At 41.9% G+C, this 24941-nt stretch overlaps 1 protein-coding gene across 1 annotated transcript in view; it reads left to right on the forward strand.

Moving 5' to 3' along the window:
• Positions 1–22534, forward strand: part of dclre1a (DNA cross-link repair 1A (PSO2 homolog, S. cerevisiae)) — a 36952-nt gene extending 14418 nt beyond the window's left edge. The window contains exons 3-9 of the mRNA XM_041858281.2: positions 129–262; positions 4720–4838; positions 5107–5250; positions 5592–5737; positions 10198–10352; positions 15179–15320; positions 21601–22534. Of these exons, the coding sequence (XP_041714215.1) occupies positions 129–262; positions 4720–4838; positions 5107–5250; positions 5592–5737; positions 10198–10352; positions 15179–15320; positions 21601–21782 (1022 nt within the window). The 3' untranslated portion in view covers positions 21783–22534. The remainder of the gene's footprint in view (positions 1–128; positions 263–4719; positions 4839–5106; positions 5251–5591; positions 5738–10197; positions 10353–15178; positions 15321–21600) is intronic.
• The last annotated feature ends 2407 nt before the right edge of the window (positions 22535–24941 follow it).

The raw sequence follows: 24941 nt of genomic DNA on the forward strand, positions 1-24941 counted from the left end.
CTCCAGGTGAGCTAAATCACCTAGTGGAAATCTACACATTTAGTACTAATTTCATTCTGCAACATGTTTTTCTCAAGTATGACTGGAAGTGACTAGCGTCCTTCTCTTTTTTCTCTCTTTTTGCACAGGCACTAAGATTGCTGTGGATGCTTTTCAGTATGGGCTGGTAGAGGGCATCACCAGTTACTTCCTCACACACTTCCATTCAGACCACTATGGAGGCCTGAAGAAGAGCTCTACATTCCCTATCTACTGTAACAGAGTAAGGGCACTTCCCAACTAAAACAGATGCAAGTGGGCCAATGCATGCTGTCAATCAATCAAATGTATTTTATAATTTTGATTGCGGCAGAAATCCCAATAGAGAGTTGGGGCCAAGCAGAGACTGCAAGGGTGGCTTGTCACTCCATTACCTTGCCGTTCACCTTCCCACCCCTGGGCCAGACTCAATCATAGGACTGAATGAAGAGAGAAGTCTTCAGTCTTAACTTAACCACTCTCAAATTCATAGACAGAGCTTTGGATGCAAGGACTGACCATCCATGATACCAAAATTATAGTTTTAACCATGTTTTGAGGCTATATAGTATTTGTTTCATTTACTTTGTTTACAAACATTGGAATAAAACAAGCTTATATTTTGGGTTCTGATGGGGTACAACAGTTGAACTAAGCTCATGAGGCATTTATAAGTTATATTCGTCAATAATCAATGGGTCATAAATGTATAAGTCCAAAAGTTGATGTAGGAACTGCAGATTGCCCCTTTAAAGGGCAGCTGAACTCACTGATTTCGCCTTGGTTTTTGACCTCATTAAGTAAAATGCGATTTGGGTCTTGGGCAGTGGTGGAAAAAGTACCCAATTGTCATACTTGAGTAAAAGTAAAGATACCTTAATAGAAAATGACTCAAGTAAAAGTGAAAGTCATCCAGTACAATACTACTTGAGTAAAAGTCTAAAAGTATGTGGGTTTTAAATATACTTAAGTAAATGTAATTGCTAGAATATACTTAAGTATCAAAAGTAAAAATAGAAATCATATCAAATTCCTTATATTAAGCAAACCAGACGGCACCATTTACTAGTTTTTTTAAATTACAGATAGCCGGGGGCACACTCCAACACTCAGACATCTTTACAAATGAAGCGTTTGTGTTTAATGAGTCCGCCAGATCAGAGGCAGTAGGGATGACCAGGGATGTTCTCTTGATAAGAGCGTGAATTTGACAATTTTCCTATCCTGCTAAGCATTCGAAATGTAATGAGTACTTTAGGGTGTCAGGGAAAATGTATGGAGTAAAAAGTACATCATTTTCTTTAGGAATGTAGTATAGTAAAAGTAAAAGTTGTCAAAAATATAAATAGTAAAGTACAGATACCCCAAAAAACTACTTAAGTAGTACTTTAAAGTATTTTTACTTACGTACTATACACCACTGGTCTTGGGGGTGTGGTTTGATCAGTGGGTTTGATGTGGGTGAGTTAAGTTCGCTATAGCCTACCGTTGTGTGTTCCTCTTCTCTCACCGTAGTTGAAATAGCCCAAACAGCCACTGTACTTTGGCTAAAGGAATGATAGTTGTGTTTCGGATGCTAACGTTACCTCATGAATGTCAGGATGTTTGAGTTGGGAAAAAACAAGCCGTTTATAAAGAACACGTCTTGTTCTTTCAACCGAACATTGGCGACAATGTATTGTAGGCTAGCTATGTCTCGTTCGTTGTCTCATGTCAATCAAACACATCACCAGGGGCTGCATGCTAATGACTTGATAGGGTAGTCTATAAAGAAATGGATGGGCTGCTGCTATCATTGGATAGCGTACACCAGTAGGCTTCCTGTTGAGGCAAGGGCTGATTTCAAAGTTGTACTTTTAAAGAGGAGCTGAACCAAAAAAACAACTTGTTGAAAACTGCCTATGTGACATCGATAGTAGTCAAAAACATCTATTGTAGTCCCAAAATGTACTAAAAAGTGTAAGAAGGATAATTTTTGTCATAGTCAGTACCTTCCAAAACTGAGATTTGCTGCACACTATCCAATCATAGCAACAATTTAACCTACAGCCCACCCATTTCTTTACAGACAGCAGAACAACCCTATTGAGGCTAGCACTGGAGTAATATAAACTTTTTGGTTCTAGTCAAGATTCTAGCAGCCGTATTCTTCACTAGTTGAAGTTTATTTAGTGCTGTATCCAGGAAGCTGGAGAGTAGAGCACTTCAGTAGTCTAATCTTGAAGTGACAAGAGCATGGATTCGCTTTTCCACATCGCGTTTGGACCAAATGTTATCTGATTTTTACAATGTTACGAAGATGGAAAAAAGCTGCTCTTTAAATATTTGTTATAAATATATGTTGGATCAGAGTCCAGAGTATCGCCAAGGCACGAGGACAGACGCAATGCCACGGTCCAAAGCCATTAAAAGGTTGTTCACCGCCTTCACAAGTGCAGTCTCAGTACAATGATGGTGTCGAAATCCAGATTGGAGCATTTCGTAGATATTATTTGTCTTCAGGAAGGCAGTGAGTTGCTGTGCATTTTACTGTGGGAGATATTGAGGCAGAATAATGTCAATTGCTTGTATTCAATTTAATTACTTGATGAACAGTCAGGATCTGTTGCATTCAAAGATCAACCTGTGTCTATGTAATGGTAGGGGCTTCACAAGCCAAGGTGGTTCTGTTTTGCTTATTTTCTTACTATAGAAAAATATATATTAATACATACCGTCAGCTTTCTTCATTCAGAATACCTAATCAAATAGGTTTTGGTTGTGAGTCCAAGTTGCTGTTTGCCTGTGTTCAGCCAAGCTCCAGGGGTGAATTAGAAATCACTTTTAAATTGCCTCCCTGTCTACGGTCAGATTATCTACTTTCTCCTAGAAGTGTGCCCATGCTTGCACTAATCCAGCTAAAAACATAATTTAACACTTAACCCTTCTGTTCTGGCAGATATGAAGGAACCGGATAGGTGTAACTCCACCTAGCCTTCCAATGTGCTTAGGAGGAGCTTCTGCCATATTGATTTCGCCTATGTGGTTCTCTCAGATCTGAAATGATAGTAGATTGGGCATGGTGCTAGTCCGGATTGTGGTGTCCTTGCTAATATGAGCAGCTCAGAATGTAGTGCGGAACAAATGGGAAAGTGGCAGAGATGGTGCTCGAACCCCTGTGGCCAGGAGCTACAGTGCCTTCAGAACGTATTTATACTCCTTGACTTATTCCACATTTTGTTGTTATAGCCTGAATTCAAAATGTATTAAAAAAATAATAAAAAAATCACCCATCTACACACATTACCCCATAATGACAAAGTGAAAACATATTTGTAGAATTTTTTTGCTAATTTATTGAAAATGAAATACAGAAATATCTCATTTACATAAGTATTCACACCCCTGAGTCAATATTTTTTTTTGTTGATCATTGCTAGACAACCATTTCAGGTCTTGCTATAGATTTTCCAGCAGATTTAAGTCAAAACTGTAACTCGACCACTCATGAACATTCACTGTCTTCTTGGTAAGCAACTCCAGTGTAGATTTGGCCATGTGTTTTAGGTTATTGTCCTGCTGAAAGGTGAATTCATCTCCCAGTGTCTGGTGGAAAGCAGACTGAATCAGGTATTCCTCTAGGATTTTGCCTGTGCTTAGCTCCATTCCATTTCTTGTTTATCCTGAAAAACTCCCCAGTCTTTAACGATTACAAACATACCCATAACATGATGCAGCCACCGCTATGCTTGAAAATAATATGGAGAGTGGGACTCAGTAATGTGTTGTATTGGATTTGCCCCAAACATAACACTTTGTATTCAGGACAAAAAATTAATTACTTTGCCACATTTATTTGCAGTATTACTTTAGTGCCTTGTTGCAAACAGAATGCATGTTTTGGAATATATTTATTCTGTACAGGCTTCCTTCTTTTCACTCTGTCAATTAAGTTAGTATTGTGGAGTAACTACAATGTTGTTGAACATCCTCAGTTTTCACCTATCACAGCCATTAAACTCTGTAACTGTTTTAAAGTCACCATTGGCCTCATGGTGAAATCCCTGAGTGGTTTCCTTCCTCTCTGGAAACGGAGTTAGGAAGGACGCCTGTATATTTGTAGTGACTGGGTGTATTGATACACTATCCAAAGTGTAATTAATAATATCACCATGCTCAAAGGGATATTCAATGTCTGCTTTTTTTACCCATCTACCAACAGGTGCTCTTCTTTGCGAAGCATTGGAAAACCTCCCTGGTCTTTGTGGTTGAATCTGTGTTTAAAATTCACTGATCGACTGAGGAACCTTAAAGATAATTGTATGTGTGGGGTACAAAGATGAGGTAGTCATTCAGATATCATCATAAACACTATTATTGCACACAGAGTGATTCCATGTAACTTGTGTGACTTGTTAAGCAAGTTATTACTCCTGAATTTGTTTAGGCTTGCCATAACAAAGTGGTTGAATACTTATTGACTCAATACATTTCAGCTTTTCATTTGTGGAAAACATAATTCCACCTTGACATTGTGAGGTATTGTGTGTAGGCCAGTGACAAAAAAAATCTCAATTTAATCCATTTTAAATTCAGGCTGTAACACAATAAAATGTGGAATAAGTCAAGGGGTATGAATACATTCTGAAGGCACCGTATATGTAGTCAGACTCCGGCACTGCAGCCCATTTATTGACAGCTCACAGCTGTGCGTCTCCCCAGATCACAGGTAACCTGGTGAAGAGTAAGCTGAGGGTGGCTGAGCAGTACGTCCACATCCTGCCCATGAACACCCAGGTCACTGTGGATGGGTTCAAGGTCACACTGCTTGAGGCCAACCAGTAAGTATCTGAAGAAATCAAAGGGCTTTAAATAGAGTACGAATTGTTGACCCATCTTGACTCTTCTTCCCTATAGTAGTATGAAAAATATGTCATATGGTGAGAATTCCACCCAGCATATCAGAGAGCACAGTGAAACAATTACCATACAGAACCTATCCATTCCTTTCAGATCTACTGGTCTTCTTAGGGGGTAGGGTTCAATTTTGTATTCAGAAATGGTCTTGAGTTGTGATATGTGACCTGGTCCTCTCCTCTCTGCCCATAGCTGTCCAGGAGCTGCCATGCTGTTGCTGTTCCTGCCCGATGGCCAGACTGTGCTTCACACGGGAGACTTCAGAGCTGACCCTTCTATGGAGGCCTACCACGAGCTGCTGAGCTGCCGAGTCCAGACACTCTACCTGGACACCACGTTAGTTTTTTAAAGCTAGGGTTAGGCTAAGGGTAGAGCCGTGGTGTGGACATGAAACTAGGTTTAGGGTTTAAGTTAGGGTTATGGTTGAGCCGGGGTGTTGACATAAAGGCACTGTTAGGGTTATGGCTAGGGTCAGGGTTGAGTCGGGTTGTGGTCATGAAGCTAGGGTTACGGTTAGGGTTGAGCCGGGGTGTGAACATGAAACTAGGGTTAGGGTTTGAGTTAGGGTTGAGCCAGGGTGTTGAGCTGGGGTGTGGACATGAAGTTAGGGTTATGGCTAGGGTTATGGCTCAATTTAACCACTGCTGTTAAACACCTCTATCTCTAACCATTTCTAGCTACTGCAGTCCTGAATACACCTTCCCCACGCAGCAGGAGGTCATAAACTTTGCGGCCAACACAGCCTTCAAATGTGTGACCCTCAACCCTCGCACTCTGGTGGTGTGTGGCTCCTATTCAGTGGGCAAAGAGAAAGTCTTCCTGGGTGAGTGCTGATTTGAGTGTTTGATCACCTTAAAATAACTTTATTGAGCTACACCAGTCGTCACCAACCTTTTCTGAGTCAAGATTACTTTCGCAGTAAAAAAGGAAGCCGGTATCTACCGCTCAGATTTTTAAAAAAACATGTTTTATTTTTTTATTAACCTAATAAAAACCGTTCTGTAGGAATGAGGTTTGTGCAGTAGGCCTAATACATTATCACAGCATATTGGCTATATGTTTAGCCTGCCAATATTGTTATTCTCAGACCATATTATATTTCAAAACCCAAGTTTGTTAACAAAATACATCAGTTGGTGTAGCACTTGCGAGGCACAGCTGAGCATAAATTGCAAATAATTTGCTTTTTCACTTTACTGGACTGATGGTAGAGATGCATCTGATGGTTATGGTGCTTTCAAAACAATTGGGAACTCAAGAAAAAAAAAGTTTCCGACTTGGAATTCAGAGTTGGATGACAGTTCAAAACTATTTTTCCCAGTCTTCCCAGTTGTTTTGAACGCTCGGAAGTCAGAGATTTCCGAAATCGCAGTTGTTTTTTCCGAGTTCCCAGTCTCAGCGGAGGGAGGGAGAGAGCAGCAGAGAGTCAGCCTCTCACGGTCCCTGCTCTCTCCTTCCATTCCTCCGGTGAGACTGACCAGAAAGAGGGGACACAGTCTTTCACCTGATGGCGAAACTCAAGTCGCACCGCATCTGCATCTGCTACATGCACAAATTGATGTTGTTCCTATGATCAGAGAAAGTGAAATATTCCTGATATTAAAATAGATCTAGTCCTGCTTTGTGGCATTTCGCGAAGGCTCTATGCCAGTGATTCTCAACTGGGGGGTCGCGACCGGGAGGATTTTAAGGGGTCGCGGGACTTGTGCAAAAATAATAATACAAATAAAACGTATTTTGAAAGGTAACCGCTGCACCGCTTATTGTTGCTGACTTTACACGTGCAGTGCGTCCGCAGTGGTGAAATGGCTAGCTACATTCGGACTCTGAGGGTTTTCGCGCTGCACTCACACACTGACCAATACAATAACGTTCTCGCCCTACAATATCTGGAGGCCTCACAAGATTCATTGAACGAGGTATGCACGGTACAAGAAAAGGCACTTCGCGAATCATACCTTGTGGCCCAGCGCTTTGCTAAGTGCAAAAAAGCCCACACCAGCGCAGAGAATCTCATACTCCCTGCTGCGATTGATATGTGCACTGAAATCTTGGGAGAGTCAGCCGCCAACAAACTTAAAACCATACCCCTATCCAATGACACCATGAGGAGGAGAATCCAGGACATGTCTGAGGACATAACGCACCAGACATCAGAGCGCATCAGTGCAAATGGCCATTACGCACTGCAGCTTGATGAATCCACAGATGTGGCTAACCATGCAATTCTAATGGTCTATGTCAGACACATCTGGGATAATAACTTCGCGGAGCAGTTCTTTTTTTAGTGCTGATTTGCCCACCACCAACACTGCAGAGCCTGTCTTTAACACAATGGATATGTACCTGGGCTCCGTGGGACTGGCCTGGGATGGGTGTGTAGGTGTGACCACTGATGGGGCAGCTGCCATGATGGGAAAGCACTCCGGGGTAGTAAAGCGGGTCCTGGAGAGAGCACCGAGTGCAACGTGGAACCACTGCTTCCTACACAGGGAGGCATTGACAGCGAAGGACATGGTGCCTGAGCTCCACGCCACTCTCCAGGATGTGATCAAGTGTGTCAACTATATCAAAAAGAGTTCCACAAAAAGCAGGTGTTTCCAGGCCTTCTTTAGGGATATGGGATACCAGCAGGTGCTTTATCATGCAGAGGTCCTCTTAAAGGGAGTGCTCCTAATCTCAGCTTGTTACCTGTATAAATGACACCTGTCCACAGAGGCAATCAATCAATCAGATTCCAAACTCTCCACCATGGCCAAGACTAAAGAGCTCTCCAAGGATGTCAGGGACAAGATTGTAGACCTACACAAGGCTGGAATGGGCTACAAGACCATCGCCAAGCAGCTTGGTGAAAAGGTGACAACAGTTGGTGCGATTATTCGCAAATGGAAGAAACACAAAAGAACTGTCAATCTCCCTCGGCCTGGGGCTCGATGCAAGATCTCACCTCGTGGAGTTGCAATGATCATGAGAACGGTGAGGAATCAGCCCAGAACTACACGGGAGGATCTTGTCAATGATCTCAAGGCAGCTGGGACCATAGTCACCAAGAAAACAATTGGTAACACACTACGCCGTGAAGGACTGAAATCCTGCAGCGCCCGCAAGGTCCCCCTGCTCAAGAAAGCACATATACATGCCCGTCTGAAGTTTGCCAATGAACATCTGAATGATTCAGAGGAGAACTGGGTGAAAGTGTTGTGGTCAGATGAGACCAAAATGGAGCTCTTTGGCATCAACTCAACTCGCCGTGTTTGGAGGAGGAGGAATGCTGCCTATGACCCCAAGAACACCATCCCCACCGTCAAACATGGAGGTGGAAACATTATGCTTTGGGGGTGTTTTTCTGCTAAGGGGACAGGACAACTTCACCGCATCAAAGGGACGATGGACGGGGCCATGTGCCGTCAAATCTTGGGTGAGAACCGCCTTCCCTCAGCCAGGGCATTGAAAATGGGTCGTGGATGGGTATTCCAGCATGACAATGACCCAAAACACACGGCCAAGGCAACAAAGGAGTGGCTCAAGAAGAAGCACATTAAGGTCCTGGAGTGGCCTAGCCAGTCTCCAGACCTTAATCCCATAGAAAATCTGTGGCCAGCAACGAGCCCAGATCTCAATCCCATTGAACACGTCTGAGACCTGTTGGATCGGAGGGTGAGGGCTAGGGCCATTCCCCCCAGAAATGTCCAGGAACTTGCAGGTGCCTTGGTGGAAGAGTGGGGTAACATCTCACAGCAATAACTGGCAAATCTGGTGCAGTCCATGAGGAGGAGATGCACTGTAGTACTTAATGCAGCAGGTGGCCACACCAGATACTGACAGTTACTTTTGATTTTGAACCCCCCTTTGTTCAGGGACACATTGTTCCATTTCTGTTAGTCACATGTCTGTGGAACTTGTTCAGTTTATGTCTCAGTTGTTGAATCTTATGTTCATACAAATATTTACACATGTTAAGTTTTCTGAAAATAAACGCAGTTGACAGTGAGAGGACGTTTCTTTTTTTGCTGAGTTAAATGTATTTGGATATCTGAATGTCTAGCATCTGTTTGATGCTACAGAGCCCTGTACAGCTTATATAAATATATTCTGTGAAGCCATAAGGGAAGACAAATTTCGAAGATTGATAGAAAATATCCATATTTATTTTATGGGGGTTCTACATCAAGCCCTGTTCCTGGAGAGCTACCGTCATGTAGGTTTTCACTCCAACCCTAATCTAGCACACCTGATTCTAATAATTAGCTGCGTTTACACAGGCATCCCAATTCTGATATTTCTTCCACTAATTGGTATATCAGATCTTTTTCAGAACTGATCTGATTTGTCAAAATACCAATAAGTTAAAAAAATATTAGAATTGGGCTGGCTGTGTAAACGCAGCCACAGTCTTTAATCCGGCTTCGGTATACTGGCAATGGTGGGCTGGGGAAGCTGAGACTCTTTGATCTTATGGCGATGGGCTTGACCTGTCTGCGGTGAACGGCCAGCTGGAAAAGACTCTGCAGAAAGTCTTAACCACCAACTGTTTGGTCCAGAATATTTGCTCCTGGATTTTGGGTTTTTCAGCAGGGCACTGTGGAATGACTCCAGATAATCTGAGTTTTACAAAAAGAAAAGGTAAAAAGAGAGGGGTGGATTAAATTGATTACATAGTCTGGAAGGTACTCTTTGGTCCTTAGGCTACCTCTGACCACCTGTAACCCCATAACACAAACCATACAAACACTACCCAATTCATGTTTATACCATGCTTACTGTAAATTGAGCTATTTTAGCCGTCAGCTTGTAAATATTTTGGCCAATTTACCTTCACCTTGTGCAGAGCTAGGGGTTGGAAGTGCATGTTCGTGGAATCAGATACTGTACCACCTACAACAAAATAAACAACAATACACATTAATTGGTCCAAAATTGGAACACTTTGCCTACCCGGTGTGCAGGGCTTCTGAATTGCGATCGACCGGTTGGTGACCACTGAGCTACACAATCAATTTGAGACACTTTGGGATGATTTGGACATGAACTGCGAACAATGCTAAAATTGACTTGCATTGGATGTTTGACAAAGATGCTTTGTGTAGAGCTTAAGGGACAGTGTGGCCATTGACCATTTAACAAGCCACTTTCAAGATTTTAATCTTGGGTAGCCAACTGAACTACTAGAAGTAGAATCCAACAATACCCATCATGAATCGGTGAATAAAAATTGGCTATACTCTTTGTATATATGACTCTGGCTTAGCCCTGTTTAACTGTCTTACTCTGTCCTGTCCATAGCTCTGGCAGAGGTACTGGGCTCCAAAGTTTGCCTGTCCCGGGACAAGTTCAACAACATGTGCTGTCTGGAGTCAGAGCGCATCCGCCAGCTTATCACCACTGACTGGAAGGCTGCCCAGGTCCACGTGCTACCCATGATGCATCTCAACTTCAAAGTGGGTCCTGTAGTGGTTTTTACAGTTCCTATATGTCAAAAGTGCTTAAAGGTAGACTCAGCAAGATACAATTCTCCTACAAAGCAGGGCAGCATCATCCTCACAGAAATGCAACAAAATTCAAACTGCCACAATTGTCTCTTCCCAATGTTGGCATGTTTCAAGGGAGGGCATACATTGTAAAAAAAAAAAAAAAGACAATAGTGGAAGTCTTGACAGATTTTAATTATGTTGTTGTTGTTCGTAATCAGGTAATCACCCTGCTGTGTATATTGCTGAGTCTACCTTAAACAACAACCACTTTTGTGGTGTCCATATAGCAAAATAACATGATACAGTTAAAAACTAAATAAATAGAAAACTCGCTACACAAGGCAAGCTTTGCGTATAGTTTTTTACATTCAGAAAAATAGAGAAATTATTACTCTTATTCTTCATTGTAGCAGTCACTCTGCAAACAACCTTATCAAGTTCAGCGTACGGTGTGTATGCAAAGGGCGGAAGTTAGAATAATAAGATGCTAATTACAGTGACCAACTGCAAGCACAGCATCTAATTCACAAAGACTAAAACATTTCAGCTGCCGTCCTCAATACCCCAGATGATACTCGAAGCGAGCATAACACAAGCCAGATCCATTACCAAACACTTTCCGCATAAGTGCTCATTCAAAACTAAACCGCTATAAATAAAAATCCCTGTACTGCATAAGAGCATATAATTGAAATACCCTGGACAAAGTAAAAAAAAAATCCATCTAAATCCATCATTCCCATCTAAAAATGCCACCCAAAATAGAATTTGAGAAGCTTTTGAAAATGTTTATTTTATTTTGAGATTCCTCCATATTTTCATGAGTATACAATAATGAGAAATGACATGAGGCAGAGGATGTTGATATTGAAAAATCATTTCATGTTTTACTGCTTTAGATTGACACATTCAAAATCATTCAAAATTAATTTGCTGCTTTACAAGTTGTAAAATATAATTAATTGGAATTGCTTCTATATTCTTTTAGGTGACTTAAAGCAGAAATCTGCAGGTCGTGGGCGACCCTATGACGCCCCACTTCTTGTGTAGTGTTTACTTTGAACGAAAACAAGGGAATTGAGCCCTGAGCCGCCTTGGACGGCCTTCTGGGTAAGGTGCGTCTGCGCTAATCACGCCTACTCTAATGATCCTGCTGCCCCGGAGCTGGAGAGGAAGTGAAAGTCACTTGCAACCTAACGTTACAGCCGCCAGAAACAAACCGAGAAGACGAAGCCAACAAATGTAATTCTTGGATCTGAATCAACTCAACCCCAAAAGAAAAAAAAGGCTAGAAAAAGACTGCTCATGGCCAATCCAGAAACCGGATTAACATTGGAATTAATTTTGAAAGGTGGAAGAGTGACGAAGAAATGGCCACAGTTGTCATGGATTGGTAACGTTAGGTAAGTGTTGGGTTGCGTTTTTAGCCTGCTAGCAACGTTAGCTGCTAACCTTAGTGTGTTCAATGTTCAAGCAAGCTAACACGGCTACATACCTAGCTAACATATTTTGTATTCGGACTGTTTTGTACTCAAAGGAATCTAATGATAGCATCATGTAGCTACACTGCATAAACCCCACCAATCTCTCCCTGAGAAATACATGTGTGTGTGATGTTACTGTACCAAATTTTATATACTTTTTTGGGGGTGGTCCTGGGCCGAAAATGCTTTCGACCACCTAGCTAGCTGTCATTATCATCAACAAACTAAACACGCCATCATGTCAACAATCTGCATTTCTAGCTTTAGCTAGCTAATGTTGGCTAGTTGAAATAAAAGCATTGGGCATCTTGTGGGGTTTATGCAGTGTAGCTACTGTACATGATGCTATCGTTAGATTCCTTTGAGTTCAAAACAGTCTGAATATAGAATGTTATATTTCTCTCGATTATTTTTCTCTCTGGGTCGAGTTAATTCAGATCCAAGAACTGACAATTATGCTTGTTGGCTTTGTCTGCTCGGTTTGTTTCTGGCAGTTGTAACGTTCGTTTGCAAGTGACTTTCACTTACTCTCCAGCTCCAGGGCAACAGGGTCATTAGAGTAGGAAGGATTAGCACAAAGACGCACCTTGCCCAGAAGGCCAGCCCAGGCGGTTCAGGGCTCAACCCCCTTGTTTTCGTTCAAAGTGAAAACACTACACAAGAAATGGGGCGGTATAGGGTCGCCCACGACCTGCGGATTCCTGCTTTAACACTTTCATTGTGTTTTTGGTGTTTCTGTGCATTTGATCTAGTGTGGGGGTAGGCAATCATAGTGCCAGACCCTGGAATGCCAAACGCACTTAGGTTTTCTTGTAAACTATTTAGCTTTAGACCACCTGGGAGACCAAGTTGATGTAATTCAGCCAATCACTGATATTGATCAATTGGCAAGGTAAGTAAAGTCATGTGTTATTATTATAAGAAGAAGAAGAAGAAGAAGAAGAAGAAGAAGAAGAAGAAGAAGAAGAAGAAGAACTGAGGTACTCAAAGCGCTTTACATAGTAGGAGGAAACTCACCTCATCCACCACCAATGTGTAGAACCTACCTGGGTGATGCACGGTGACCATTTTGTGCCAGAACACTCGCCACACATGAGCTATCAAGTGGAGAGGTGAGGAGTGATATACAGTGCATTGTGAAAGTTTTCAGACCCCTTGACTTTTGCACATTTTGTTATGTTACAGCCATATTCTAAAATGGATTCAATTACATTTCTCCCTCATCAATCTACACACAATACCCCATAATAACAAAGCGAAAACAGGTTTTTAGAAATGTTAGCAAATGTATAAAAAAAAAAAAAACTGATTACATAAGTATTCATACATTTTGCTATGAGACTCAAAATTGAGCTCAGGTGCATCCTGTTTCCACTGATCAACCTTGAGACGTTTCTACAACTTAATTGGAGTCCACCTGGGGTAAATTAAATTGATTGGACAGGATTTGGAAAGGCACACACCTGTTTAGATAAGGTCCCACAATTGACAGTGCATGTCAGAGCAAAAACCAAGCCATGAGGTGGAAGGAATTGACCGTAGAGCTCCAAGACAGGATTGGGTTGAGGCACAGCTCTGGGGAAGGCTACCAAAAAATGTGTGTACCATTGAAGGTCCCCAAGAACACAGTGGCCTCCATCATTCTTAAATGGAAGAAGTTTGGAACAACCAAGTCTCTTCCTAGAGCTGGCCTCCCGGCCAAACTGAACAATCAGGGGAGAAGGGCCTTGGTCAGGGAGTTGACCAAGAAACCCGCTGGTCACTCAGAGTTCCACTGTGGAGATGGGAGAACCTTCCAGAAGGACAACCATCTCTGCAGCACTCCACCAATCAGGCCTTTATGGTAGTGGCTAGAAGGAAGCCACTCCTCAGCAAAAGGCACATGACAGCCCGCTTGGAGTTTGCCAAAAGGCACCTAAAGGACTCTCAGACCTTGAGAAACAAGATTCTCTGGTCTGAAGAAAAACCAAGATTGAACTATTTGGCCTGAATGCCAAGCGTCACATCTGGAGGAAACCTGGCAACATCCCTACGGTGAAGCGTGGTGGCAGCATCATGCTGTGGGGATGTTTTTCAGCGGCAGGCACTGGGAGACTAGTCAGGATCGAGGGAAAGATGAACGGAGCAAAATACAGAGAGATCCTTGATGAAAACCTGCTCCAGAGTGCTCAGGACCTCAGACTGGGGGCGAAGGTTCACCTTCCAACAGGACAACGACCCTAAGCACACAGCCAAGACATCGCAGTAGTGGCTTCGGGACAAGCCGATTTGAATATCTCTGGAGAGACCTGAAAATAGCTGTGCAGCGACGCTCCCCATCCAACCTGACAGCGCTTGAGAGGATCTGCAGAGAAGAACGGGAGAAAATCCCCAAATAAAGGTGTGCCATGCTTGCAGCGTCATACCCAAGAAGACTTGAGGCTGTAATCGCTGCCAAAGGTGCTTCAACAAAGTACTGAGTAAAGGGTCTGAATACTTATGTAAATGTATAGTTCTTTTTTTTTTTATCTTTTTTTTTTTTTGTGCAAAGATTTCTAAAACCTGTTTTTGCTTTGTCAGTATGGGGTATTGTGTGTAGATTGATGAGATATATATATATATATATATATATATATATATTTAATCCATTTTAGAATAAGGCTGTAACGTAACAAAATGTGGAAAAAGTAAATGGGTCTGAATACTTTCCGGCTGATTAGGTGGCTATGATGGAATGGGGCCAGGTTGGGAGATTAGCCATTACACCGGGGCAAACACCCCTACTTACCTAGTTAAATAAAGGCTAAATAAAATAAAATACTCTTATGGGATTTTTGAATGACCACAGAGTTTAACATCACATCCGAAAGACGGCACTCTACGCAGGGCAATGTCCCCTTCACTGCCCCGGGGCATTGGGATCTCCCCAGAGGGAAGAGTGCCCCCTACCTGCACTCCAACACCACTTCCAGCAGCATCTGGTCTCCCATCCAGGGACTGGCCAGGACCAACCCTGTTTAGCTTCAGAGGCAAGCCAGCAGTGGGATGCAGGGTGGTATGCCGCTGGTTGGGATTAAACTCTGGAGTACATGTGGCATTACAGGACTAGCCCTTTACCCCTGCACTAGTGGAAAGTTTGCACCTGATATAATACAACATTTCAAAATATAAAGGGTGGGGCTAAGAGTATGACGAACACTAGGTCACATGTCGGTAGTGCCGTTTTGGCTTTGGTTTTCATTCGTTTCAGAAAAGAACAGCCTCAAACTATCTGTTCACTCCTCACAATGACTAAACCAAGGAACTCCCATGTCCTTTTTTCCTTTCCAGAACCTGCAGGCTCATCTGAGTAGGTTCTCGAGGCAGTACGACCAGCTGGTAGCCTTCAAGCCCACAGGCTGGACCTTTAGTCAGAGGGTGGAGGCTGTGGAGGATATCAAGCCTAAGGTCCATGGCAACATCAGCATCTATGGTACAGCCCAATTCCTACTACTATCTATAGCAGGTGTGCTCAGATCTGTTCCTCGAGGCCCAGAGCACTGCTGGTTTTGGTCCTAGGCATGAAATTTAAAGCATGCTAACTGGGAGACATTGACTGACATTAGCCTTGTCATGCCTACTACTTACTAAAACGTCATACTGTGTTCGAACATACTACATACGATTTAGAACGTACTGTTTTAGTAAAAATTTATACAGTAAGCAACAAATATCAACATGCTAGGCTCACCCATTATGTGAATGCGTCATCTTATGCACAATTGTGCTGTTTCCATCCTTCCGTTCATTTTGGTGTAGCATCCCCTGAGCTAATTGTCAGCTGTTGTCAATCACACACAGTCTGAAAAAACGATTATCTTCCTCAGTAGCATGCAGCGAATTATACTTAAGCCGGAATGAGTATGACATCCAGGCATTTAAAGGGATAGTGTGAGATTCTGGTAATTCTATTTACCCAGAGTGAGATGAACTCATGGATACCATTTTTATGTCTCTGCGTCCATTATGAAGGAAGTTTAGAGGTAGTTTTGTGAGCCAATGACTGGAAGTCTACCGGTACAGCTAGCTAGCATTGGCTCGCAAAACTACCTTTAACTTCCTTCAAACTGCACACTGAGACATATACATGGTATCCATGAGTTAATCTCACTCTGGGTAAATAGAATTACCAGAATCTCGCACTATCCCATCAGAAACTGATGAAACCATGTGTGTGCACATGAACTGATAAATTAAGTGCTCCCCATATGCGCACACATCGACTACAAAATCCTGGTTCAAATGTACCAAGCTAGCCACAACTCTGGACCCAAGTACCTGTCTGACCTCATTCTACCCTCATGCCCCACACGTACCCTTCACCTCCAGGTCCGTCTCCCTTCAGCAGCCCCGCAGCAGACTAAAAACTATGGGTGACAGGGCTTTCAGTTCCGCGGCTGTGGAACGTACTTCCAGACACTAATAGGGCTGTGGAGTCTCTGTCATCCTTTAAGGCACAGCTCAAGAACGTGCTGTTCAGAAAAGCTTTCATGGACCTCTGCTAATGACGACACCTGTATATAGCTTTGATTGTTGTCTGTGTTTGATGTTCTGGATTGTGTCATTTTTTTCACCTTGGGTGTGAGAAAAGCGCTTTACAAATTAAATGTATTATTATTATTATTATTGACTCTAAAAAGAACGAGGACAAGTGCAGAGCAGACCATCAAGAAATAATCGTATTTGTATGCCTAGCAATCACAAATGTACATTGTTTGAAACACACGTGTTTGTGATTGCTAGGCATACAAATAAGATTTCTTGATACTGCCTTTGAAACGAGGTCTAGTTCCGGACTAGATTGTGAACGACTCTTGGCGGAATGCAATTGCTTGACTGCTGCGAGGCATGGGGTGATCACATTGGCTGGTGATGATAATTTTTTCAAGTCTCAGTCACAAATGACAGCTCCAATAAGCCCCTTATGGTGAACAAAAGGCTTCATGATCATGATTCTTTCAAGTTTTTACAGTGAGGGGAAAAAAGTATTTGATCCCCTGCTGATTTTGTACGTTTGCCCACTGACAAAGACATGATCAGTCTATAATTTTAATGGTAAGTTTATTTGAACAGTGAGAGACAGAATAACAACAAAAAAATCCAGAAAAACGCATGTCAAAAATGTTATCAATTGATTTGCATTTTAATGAGGGAAATAAGTATTTGACCCCTCTGCAAAACATGATTTAGTACTTGGTGGCAAAACCCTTGTTGGCAATCACAGAGGTCAGACATTTCTTGTAGTTGGCCACCAGGTTTGCACACATCTCAGGAGGGATTTTGTCCCACTCCTCTTTGCAGATCTTCTCCAAGTCATTAAGGTTTTGAGGCTGACGTTTGGCAACTTGAACCTTCAGCTCCCTCCACAGATTTTCTATGGGATTAAGGTCTGGAGACTGGCTAGGCCACTCCAGGACCTTAATGTGCTTCTTCTTGAGCCACTCCTTTGTTGCCTTGGCCGTGTGTTTTGGGTCATTGTCATGCTGGAATACCCATCCACGACTCATTTTCAATGCCCTGGCTGAGGGAAGGAGGATCTCACCCAAGATTTGACGGTACATGGCCCCGTCCATCGTCCCTTCGATGCGGTGAAGTTGTCCGGTCCCCTTAGCAGAAAAACACCCCCAAAGCATAATGTTTCCACCTCCATGTTTGACGATGGGGATGGTGTTCTTGGGGTCATAGGCAGCATTCCTCCTCCTCCAAACACGGCGAGTTGAGTTGATGCCAAAGAGCTCGATTTTGGTCTCATCTGACCACAACATTTTCACCCAGTTCTCCTCTGAATCATTCAGATGTTCATTGGCAAACTTCAGACGGGCCTGTATATGTGCTTTCTTGAGCAGGGGGACCTTGCGGGAGCTGCAGGATTTCAGTCCTTCACGGCATAGTGTGTTACCAATTGTTTTCTTGGTGACTATGGTCCCAGCTGCCTTGAGTTCATTGACAAGATCCTCCCATGTAGTTCTGGGCTGATTCCTCACCGTTCTCATGATCATTGCAACTCCACGAGGTGAGAGGCCCCAGGCCGAGGGAGATTGACAGTTATTTTGTGTTTCTTCCATTTGCGAATAATCGCACCAACTGTTGTCACCTTCTCACCAAGCTGCTTGGCGATGGTCTTGTTGCCCATTCCAGCCTTGTGTAGGTCTACAATCTTGTCCCTGACATCCTTGGAGAGCTCTTTGGTCTTGGCCATGGTGGAGAGTTTGGAATCTGCTTGATTGATTGCTTCTGTGGACAGGTGTCTTTTATACAGGTAACAAGCTGAGATTAGGAGCACTCCCTTTAAGAGTGTGCTCCTAATCTCAGCTCGTTACCTGTATAAAAGACACCTGGTAGCCAGAAATCTTTCTGATTGAGAGGGGGTCAAATACTTATTTGCGTCATTAAAATGCAAATAAATTTATAACATTTTTTACATGCGTTTTTCTGGATTTTTTTGTTGTTATTCTGTCTCTCACTGTTCAAATAAACCTACCATTAAAATTATAGACTGATAATTTCTTTGTCAGTGGGCAAACGTACAAAATCAGCAGGGGATCAAATAATTTTTTCCCTCACTGTAGTTCCTCTTTCACCGGTAGGGGGTCCTGTCCTGCATGCTCTGGGCATTACTGAATCAAATAAACAAAATGTGTCAAAATATTTGTTCTTTTGACTGAACGAGTTGAAAAGATCAGGGTCAGTAAAAAGAGCCGAACTTCCCATCACTACAATACTGATAGGATCGAAAGAAAGGCAGCGCCTCTCTCGGATCAGCTCGGTCACAGAGAGACAGATAAACATCTTGATACTTTGTTTAGCACAGATCTTCTGTGTATAAAGTGACTCACACGGAAAGGCAAAAAAAGCACCTAATGACGCACTTACATGCTGACCACACCGCTCGGGTCGCAAAATAAATGTAGACATACATGTTATTCAATCATTGCACCCACACTGCTCACGTGCATCAACGAGCATCTGCGTAGCCAGGCACTAAATTAGAACTTGGTTCTATTTGTGACGCTTGACGCGCTGCAAGTCCCGCCTCTCCCATCTCCTCATTGGTTTTTAGGAACATATACCCCCGTGGGTGATTGAAAGATTAACTGAGGTCCACACTCCAGTCCAGTTGGTGGTGGTGGTAATGCACCTTAAAGTTGGTTGCCAATCGCCATATAAAGTCAGAAGAAGAAGCCTGAAGGAGGCGAGATTTACTAGAAACTAACTCGGTTTACCCTTTTATCTGTGGATTAGTTGTCGGAGTAGAGGACCTTGTGCATTTCAGGTAAAATAACAATCCAATGTTCATATCCCAGGACAAATTAGCTAGCAACAGCAATCTAGCTAAATTGACATAAATGTTTAATGCTTTTCGACCTGTCCCCAAATTAATATAGTTGGTTCAGAGTTCGTTTTGATATTTCAACCTGCGTGTCCTGATCGTGTCTGGTGTGGGTGGACAAAATCAACATGCGATGGCGAGCTGTCTGGTCAGCATGTTAGCTGCTCTACGAGTGGTCTGAGGCAGTCGATAAATAACAAGCGTTTTCAAGTGCAACTTTAGTAACGATGATTTTGACAAAAACAGCCCAGAGATTTAACATTGCTACTATGAAGGGCCTAACGATGAACTTAGCCTTAAAATGCTTTTGGGAAACCAGATCCTGGTGCGTAATTTCACAAGAGAACAGTGAGCGAGAGGCTATACATCTCTAGCCTAAGTTAAATGCTTATGCATATCAACCCATCGGTTAATAGCTAAATATAAGGTCTAATACTGCAGTGAATTTACTACCTGTGCTATGCAAGACAGCAAACAACTCTCCGCCAGTGTCCAGTTTACCCATGTCAAGTGGTTACACATTGACGCACGCAATTGATATAAAATGTGGAGTCAGCATTTAACCACCTGCTTTACAAAAATGGATCAACGGCTGATCATTATCAGGACAATATCATTTCTATTTTATTGGTTTCATCTTTATCATCGCTATTGCACTACAAAAGTATCTCTCTCCCTTCAGACTTCACGCATCAATAATTTTGATATTATCCTGTAGGCTACAGGCAACTTTTATTTCTGATGTTTTTGTAAGTCTTTAAAACAGCACACCTACATATAAGCTAGGCCTACTGCAGATCATTTGTGACCCACCACCTGGATTCGGTCCTATGTAGCAACATTTGAAGTGGTGTTTTTTACACTGGATAAAAGAAGAGACTCCAAGCAAAAAAATTGTATATCATACACTGCAGTTGAGGAACAATGGGAAAGTAATTCTGCTTTGAAAGTTGATAAACTTGTAACCCCACTTTTGAGAAAATGCCCTGTGAATGTTTTAGTACACCTGCTGGAGAGCTCTTCTTTGTCTACACCCATTCAGCATCGTTCACACCCTCTTAAGCCTTAACCCCACCCATATCTTTAAGGATTCAAAGTGTAGTAAACAACCAAAGTGGTGAAAGTAGTAGCAAAAATGTGTAGTAAAAATAAACTTTATCTAGTCCTTGGCCTATATCCTAATCTGATTTTGGTGCAGGTCATGTTGTTCTTCACATTACCGTCTCTGGTAAACACACACTATATCAAATAAAATCTAAGTTTATTTGTCACATGCCTAGGATACAGAAGGTGTAAACGGTACAGTGAAATGGTTACTTGCATAGTGGAGTCTTTTATTTTGTTTTACATGTAGCATGCTAGCTAGCTAAACAATGAACCATAATCCCAACTCTAATGCCACGTTCAAAACAACTGGGAATTCGGAAATCTCAGACTTCCGAGCATTCAAAACAACTGGGAACTCGGGAAAAAAAACAGCTCCGACTGGGAAAACTCAATTTGAACAGTCATCCAACTCGGAATTCCAACTCGGGAACTCGGGCCTCTTTCTAGAGCTCCGACTTTTCGACCTGAAGGTCACTGACCTCACTGGCCTCGTATCTTTCCGAGTTCCCAGTTGTTTTATACTACCACGCATGAATCTGCAGGTAGCTAAAGCTAACCAACTAGGTTCAATGTTAGCTATCTATGTTATGTTAGCTTTCCAAGATACAAATAATATTACTAAACAGATCATACACGTAATGTTAGCTAGCGAGCCAGCCAGCTAACGTTAGCTAGCTATAATATCTGAAAATGGATGTCACGATCATCCTCCAGAAAGTAGTCCATCACAACTTTTTCCCACTGAGCTTTGTCGATAGCGCTGTTAACTTCAGGGCAGCAATGTTAAGAGCAGTAGCAAAACTTTTTCAGTTCTTCATGATATATTTTTTTAAAAGCTGCGGTAGACAGGATTATCCACACATACTGAGCAGCTCGTGTTATACACAGAAGCATGCTACATGGCAGACCAATCCGAACTCATCTCTCGGCATGTCCAGCCCATCTATTATCTCAGTCAGTCATGGCTTGCGGGAAGGTTCCTGTATTTTTCCGTGGCTAAACCAACTAGGCTCATTATTTAACAATTGTATTCGTATTTACAGATGGCAGACAAGTATGTTATTAAGGCACATGAAAGTTCACATATTCCAGAAGGCCTTTCTGGAAAAAAAAAAGGCATTTAGATTTTTTTTTTAAACGACATTCAAATGCCTCTCCTGTGAATTAGTGACGTGAGACATATGCCTAGTTTCTTGAAACTGCTGCTCCTGTTTCTGACTTCTATTTTGCTGCTCCTTTCTCACTTGGCTCCCCCTCCCTCTCTCTCTCACTCTAGGCATCCCCTACAGTGAGCACAGCAGCTACCTGGAGCTGAGGCGTTTTGTCCAGTGGCTGCGGCCCCTCAAGATAATCCCCACGGTCAACGTGGGCAGCTGGGCTAGCCGGAAGGCCATGGAGAGGTGCTTCAGCGAGTGGCTAACAGAGGCTTACAAGGCTAATAATGTTAAAGGAATCTAAAACAGGACACTTCAGTGTTGGCACACAGCCAAGTGCAAACAATATATGACACAATACTTGAGTGTTAGCTTATTGGTTTATTCGGATCCCCCATTTGCTTTTGCGGTCCACACAAAAACATAAAACACGACAAGTAACAAAACACTGATACACTGATAGACAAGAACAGTCACACAAATTTAAAATACAACGATATACAAACAATACAACTAAAGAATCATTTTTGTCTAAATTCTGTGTGTTTGAGTGTGTCTGTGTTTCATTTCAGTCGTTGTGCTCGCTGGGCTATATTGGGATGTAAAGGACGCAGAGGGTAACGTGAAGCAGAGATCTGAATAGTTGAATAGGAAACGTTCTTTGACCATTTTTAATGATTATTATTAAATTCTATAGTTTTCGTAACACCAGTGAGTTATGTAGACAATTAATTCTAGAAACGATCATCTGTTTCTGGTACATTGAACAGTGGATGGGGGGTAGTTTTGACTATTACGCTGATGGGGAAGTACCCATTTTTTTGTAGGTTCTGGATTTTTTAAACAATAGGTTTATATTTTTGATAAATCAATGCAACAGGTTGCGATGATTACATTACCGGAAATGGGTTATAGGTTTATATTAGAAGGTGTAGTCAACTTAATGAAACATGGTATTATCTGATGTGTTTTGAGTAGGATTATTTCTTATAGGATTGGTGGAAGTACCCTCACATCTCAAACAACTTTTTAATAAACGCCTGGGATCAAATATCACTGATTCTTTATGCGTAGTAATTGATTATATTTGCGAATGACTAAAATATTAAATTTAGAGGGGTGACAGGAACAATCTAAGGGGAAACAGATATTACCTATGTCGTTGGACAGTGATCCAGGAACGATACCATGATAATTTGATATGGGATCAAATGGAGCCGATTTTGGGGTTGAATAATCATTGTGAGAATTACAGAGAATGAAGTCTAAAGGGTAATCAGTTAAAAATACTCAGTGTAAACTCAGAGAAACTTGAGTGTTTTTGATCTTTTAAGAGATTTTATGTCATCTTCTTCTGAAGTAGTCACAAGTAATTAATTTGAAACAAACGATTAATGAGTTAAGGGAAGACAGTGGAATTATCATCACCATGCTTGTTGATGATTAAGAGTAAATGTTAACAATTTGTAAACTTTATTTTCGAGGAGAAAAGGGCTTTCATCTTTTTCAGATGTTCCCGTGTATGTGGTCTTGGGAAGAGATGTTAGTTACATTCGGCAGTTTGATAAGTATGAAGATATCCAGATTAGGTCATGCTACCAAATTAAATATGGTCTGGACATTTTAGTTTGTTGTTTTCCAATATGGTTTTTCAAATAACCACACACAACCCACCTAGTATGATGGTTATATAGTGTTTTTATTTTTTATTTCAGGGGGTTTTAAAGGCGTACACACATGGAATTTTCAGAAGTTTTGTTTTCTGAGTGAGTTTTGGGTAAACACGTTATTTATTTTGAGAAGAAATATAATGAGGACTTACTGTACACTTGGGATACAACATTTATGAAATATTTTGACTGTTGTTAATGATTAGTCTACCATAGAATGAAACACTTATTTGAAGGGTTTGAATGACCTCTGACCTCTGTACTGACTTTCTAGTGTGATTTGATCACCCACACTGTAAAACCAAGTGACATAGGATGATGAATTTAAGGTAATTTATTATACCGAGTTAAGGGTCATTTGTAATACTGATAATTATGAAGAAGTTTATAATTTGGCAATAGTCCTATATATGATTTGGACCATGACAAGGACAGAGTGAGAGAGCTAGTCCTGAATGAGGGACACCTGTCGCTAGTCAATTTTAATATTCCTTGAATTACCTTGTGGGATACAATTTAAGTTAATGTATTATCAAAGGTTGTCATTTTAATTTCATTTATTATTTTGGTTTAACCGGCAATGTTGTTGTGAGTCCAAAGGGAGGAAGTACTGGTCGCATGGGTCTTTTTGGTAAATATGCAAATTGTATTAAGAATATGAGCAGTAGTAATTAAAGTGTTATGGGCTAGATTAAATGTTTTATGTTCAAGTGTATTTGTGGTAGGAGGCAGGGTGTAGAGGAGGCTATGAAACTAGTGACCTATAACAAGCTGCAAGAATGTGCACTTCCTAATCTCAAGGCTTCTCCTGACTGATAAGAAGACATGGTATAGTAGCCTACTCACTTAACAATGTTCTTAAGACTTTCTAACCACGAGTGAAGGCTTCTCTGCCCAACCTAGCAGGAGAATCTGAGCATTGTCTGCGCCCTGGAGACTTTGTGGTGGTAAAAGACTACAGAAGAAAGAGCTGGAAAGACCCTAGGTGGAGGGGCCCGTATCAGGTGTTGCTGACTACCTCGATGGAGGGGAAAGTAACAGAGAGAGATACCTGCATCCATGTGTCCCACTGTAGGAGTGTTCCAACCCCAGAGGAGGAAGATGGCACCGCCACTGCGGAGCATTGTTTTCTATTGTGTCTGTCTGTGTCTGTGTGTCTTCGCAGCAGTGACTCTCAACTTCCCTATTGGTACGCTGCCAGAAGGACACACTCCACAGAATTATGTTGATAAATGGAGAAGGCCTCTGCATGATCCGAGACCCTAGTGACGGAAGAAGGTTCAGAGCCAAAGGGACCATAAACCATCACCCAGGCTACACCAACGGATGTACGGATAGAGGGGAGATCGACCTGGTATCATCTAAACCACTGCAACAGAGTACACAAGGAAACCGACGACCTAGAGATGAGGAAGTTGAGGATGATGGAGCAGGCCAGAATACAATGGCAATGGGAATGCTACTGATGACCTCCAAGAACTTCAAGATCTTCCAAAATTTCAAGAATCACCTGACGCCCACACCATTCATTTCTCTGTCTGTGGAGGGTTTCCCTAAAAGAAATTGAGGTCTAACTTCCCGATCCTGTGAATCTGCGGTGTAGTTGATAAGGGGAGTATATTAAAAATTGGTATTAAGAATAATTGGTAAAACATAATAATTTGTCATATAGTCAATGCTTATATGGATTTCTTGGATTAGAAATGAACTCAACTAAACTGTTATGTTCTGTCTTCTCTTGAGGTAAATGCATTCGGCCTAGAATAGTGTGAACCTAAAAAAAATAAACTCTA

This window comes from Coregonus clupeaformis, chromosome 31 (genome assembly GCF_020615455.1).
Source record: "Coregonus clupeaformis isolate EN_2021a chromosome 31, ASM2061545v1, whole genome shotgun sequence".
NCBI classification, from domain to species: domain Eukaryota; kingdom Metazoa; phylum Chordata; class Actinopteri; order Salmoniformes; family Salmonidae; genus Coregonus; species Coregonus clupeaformis.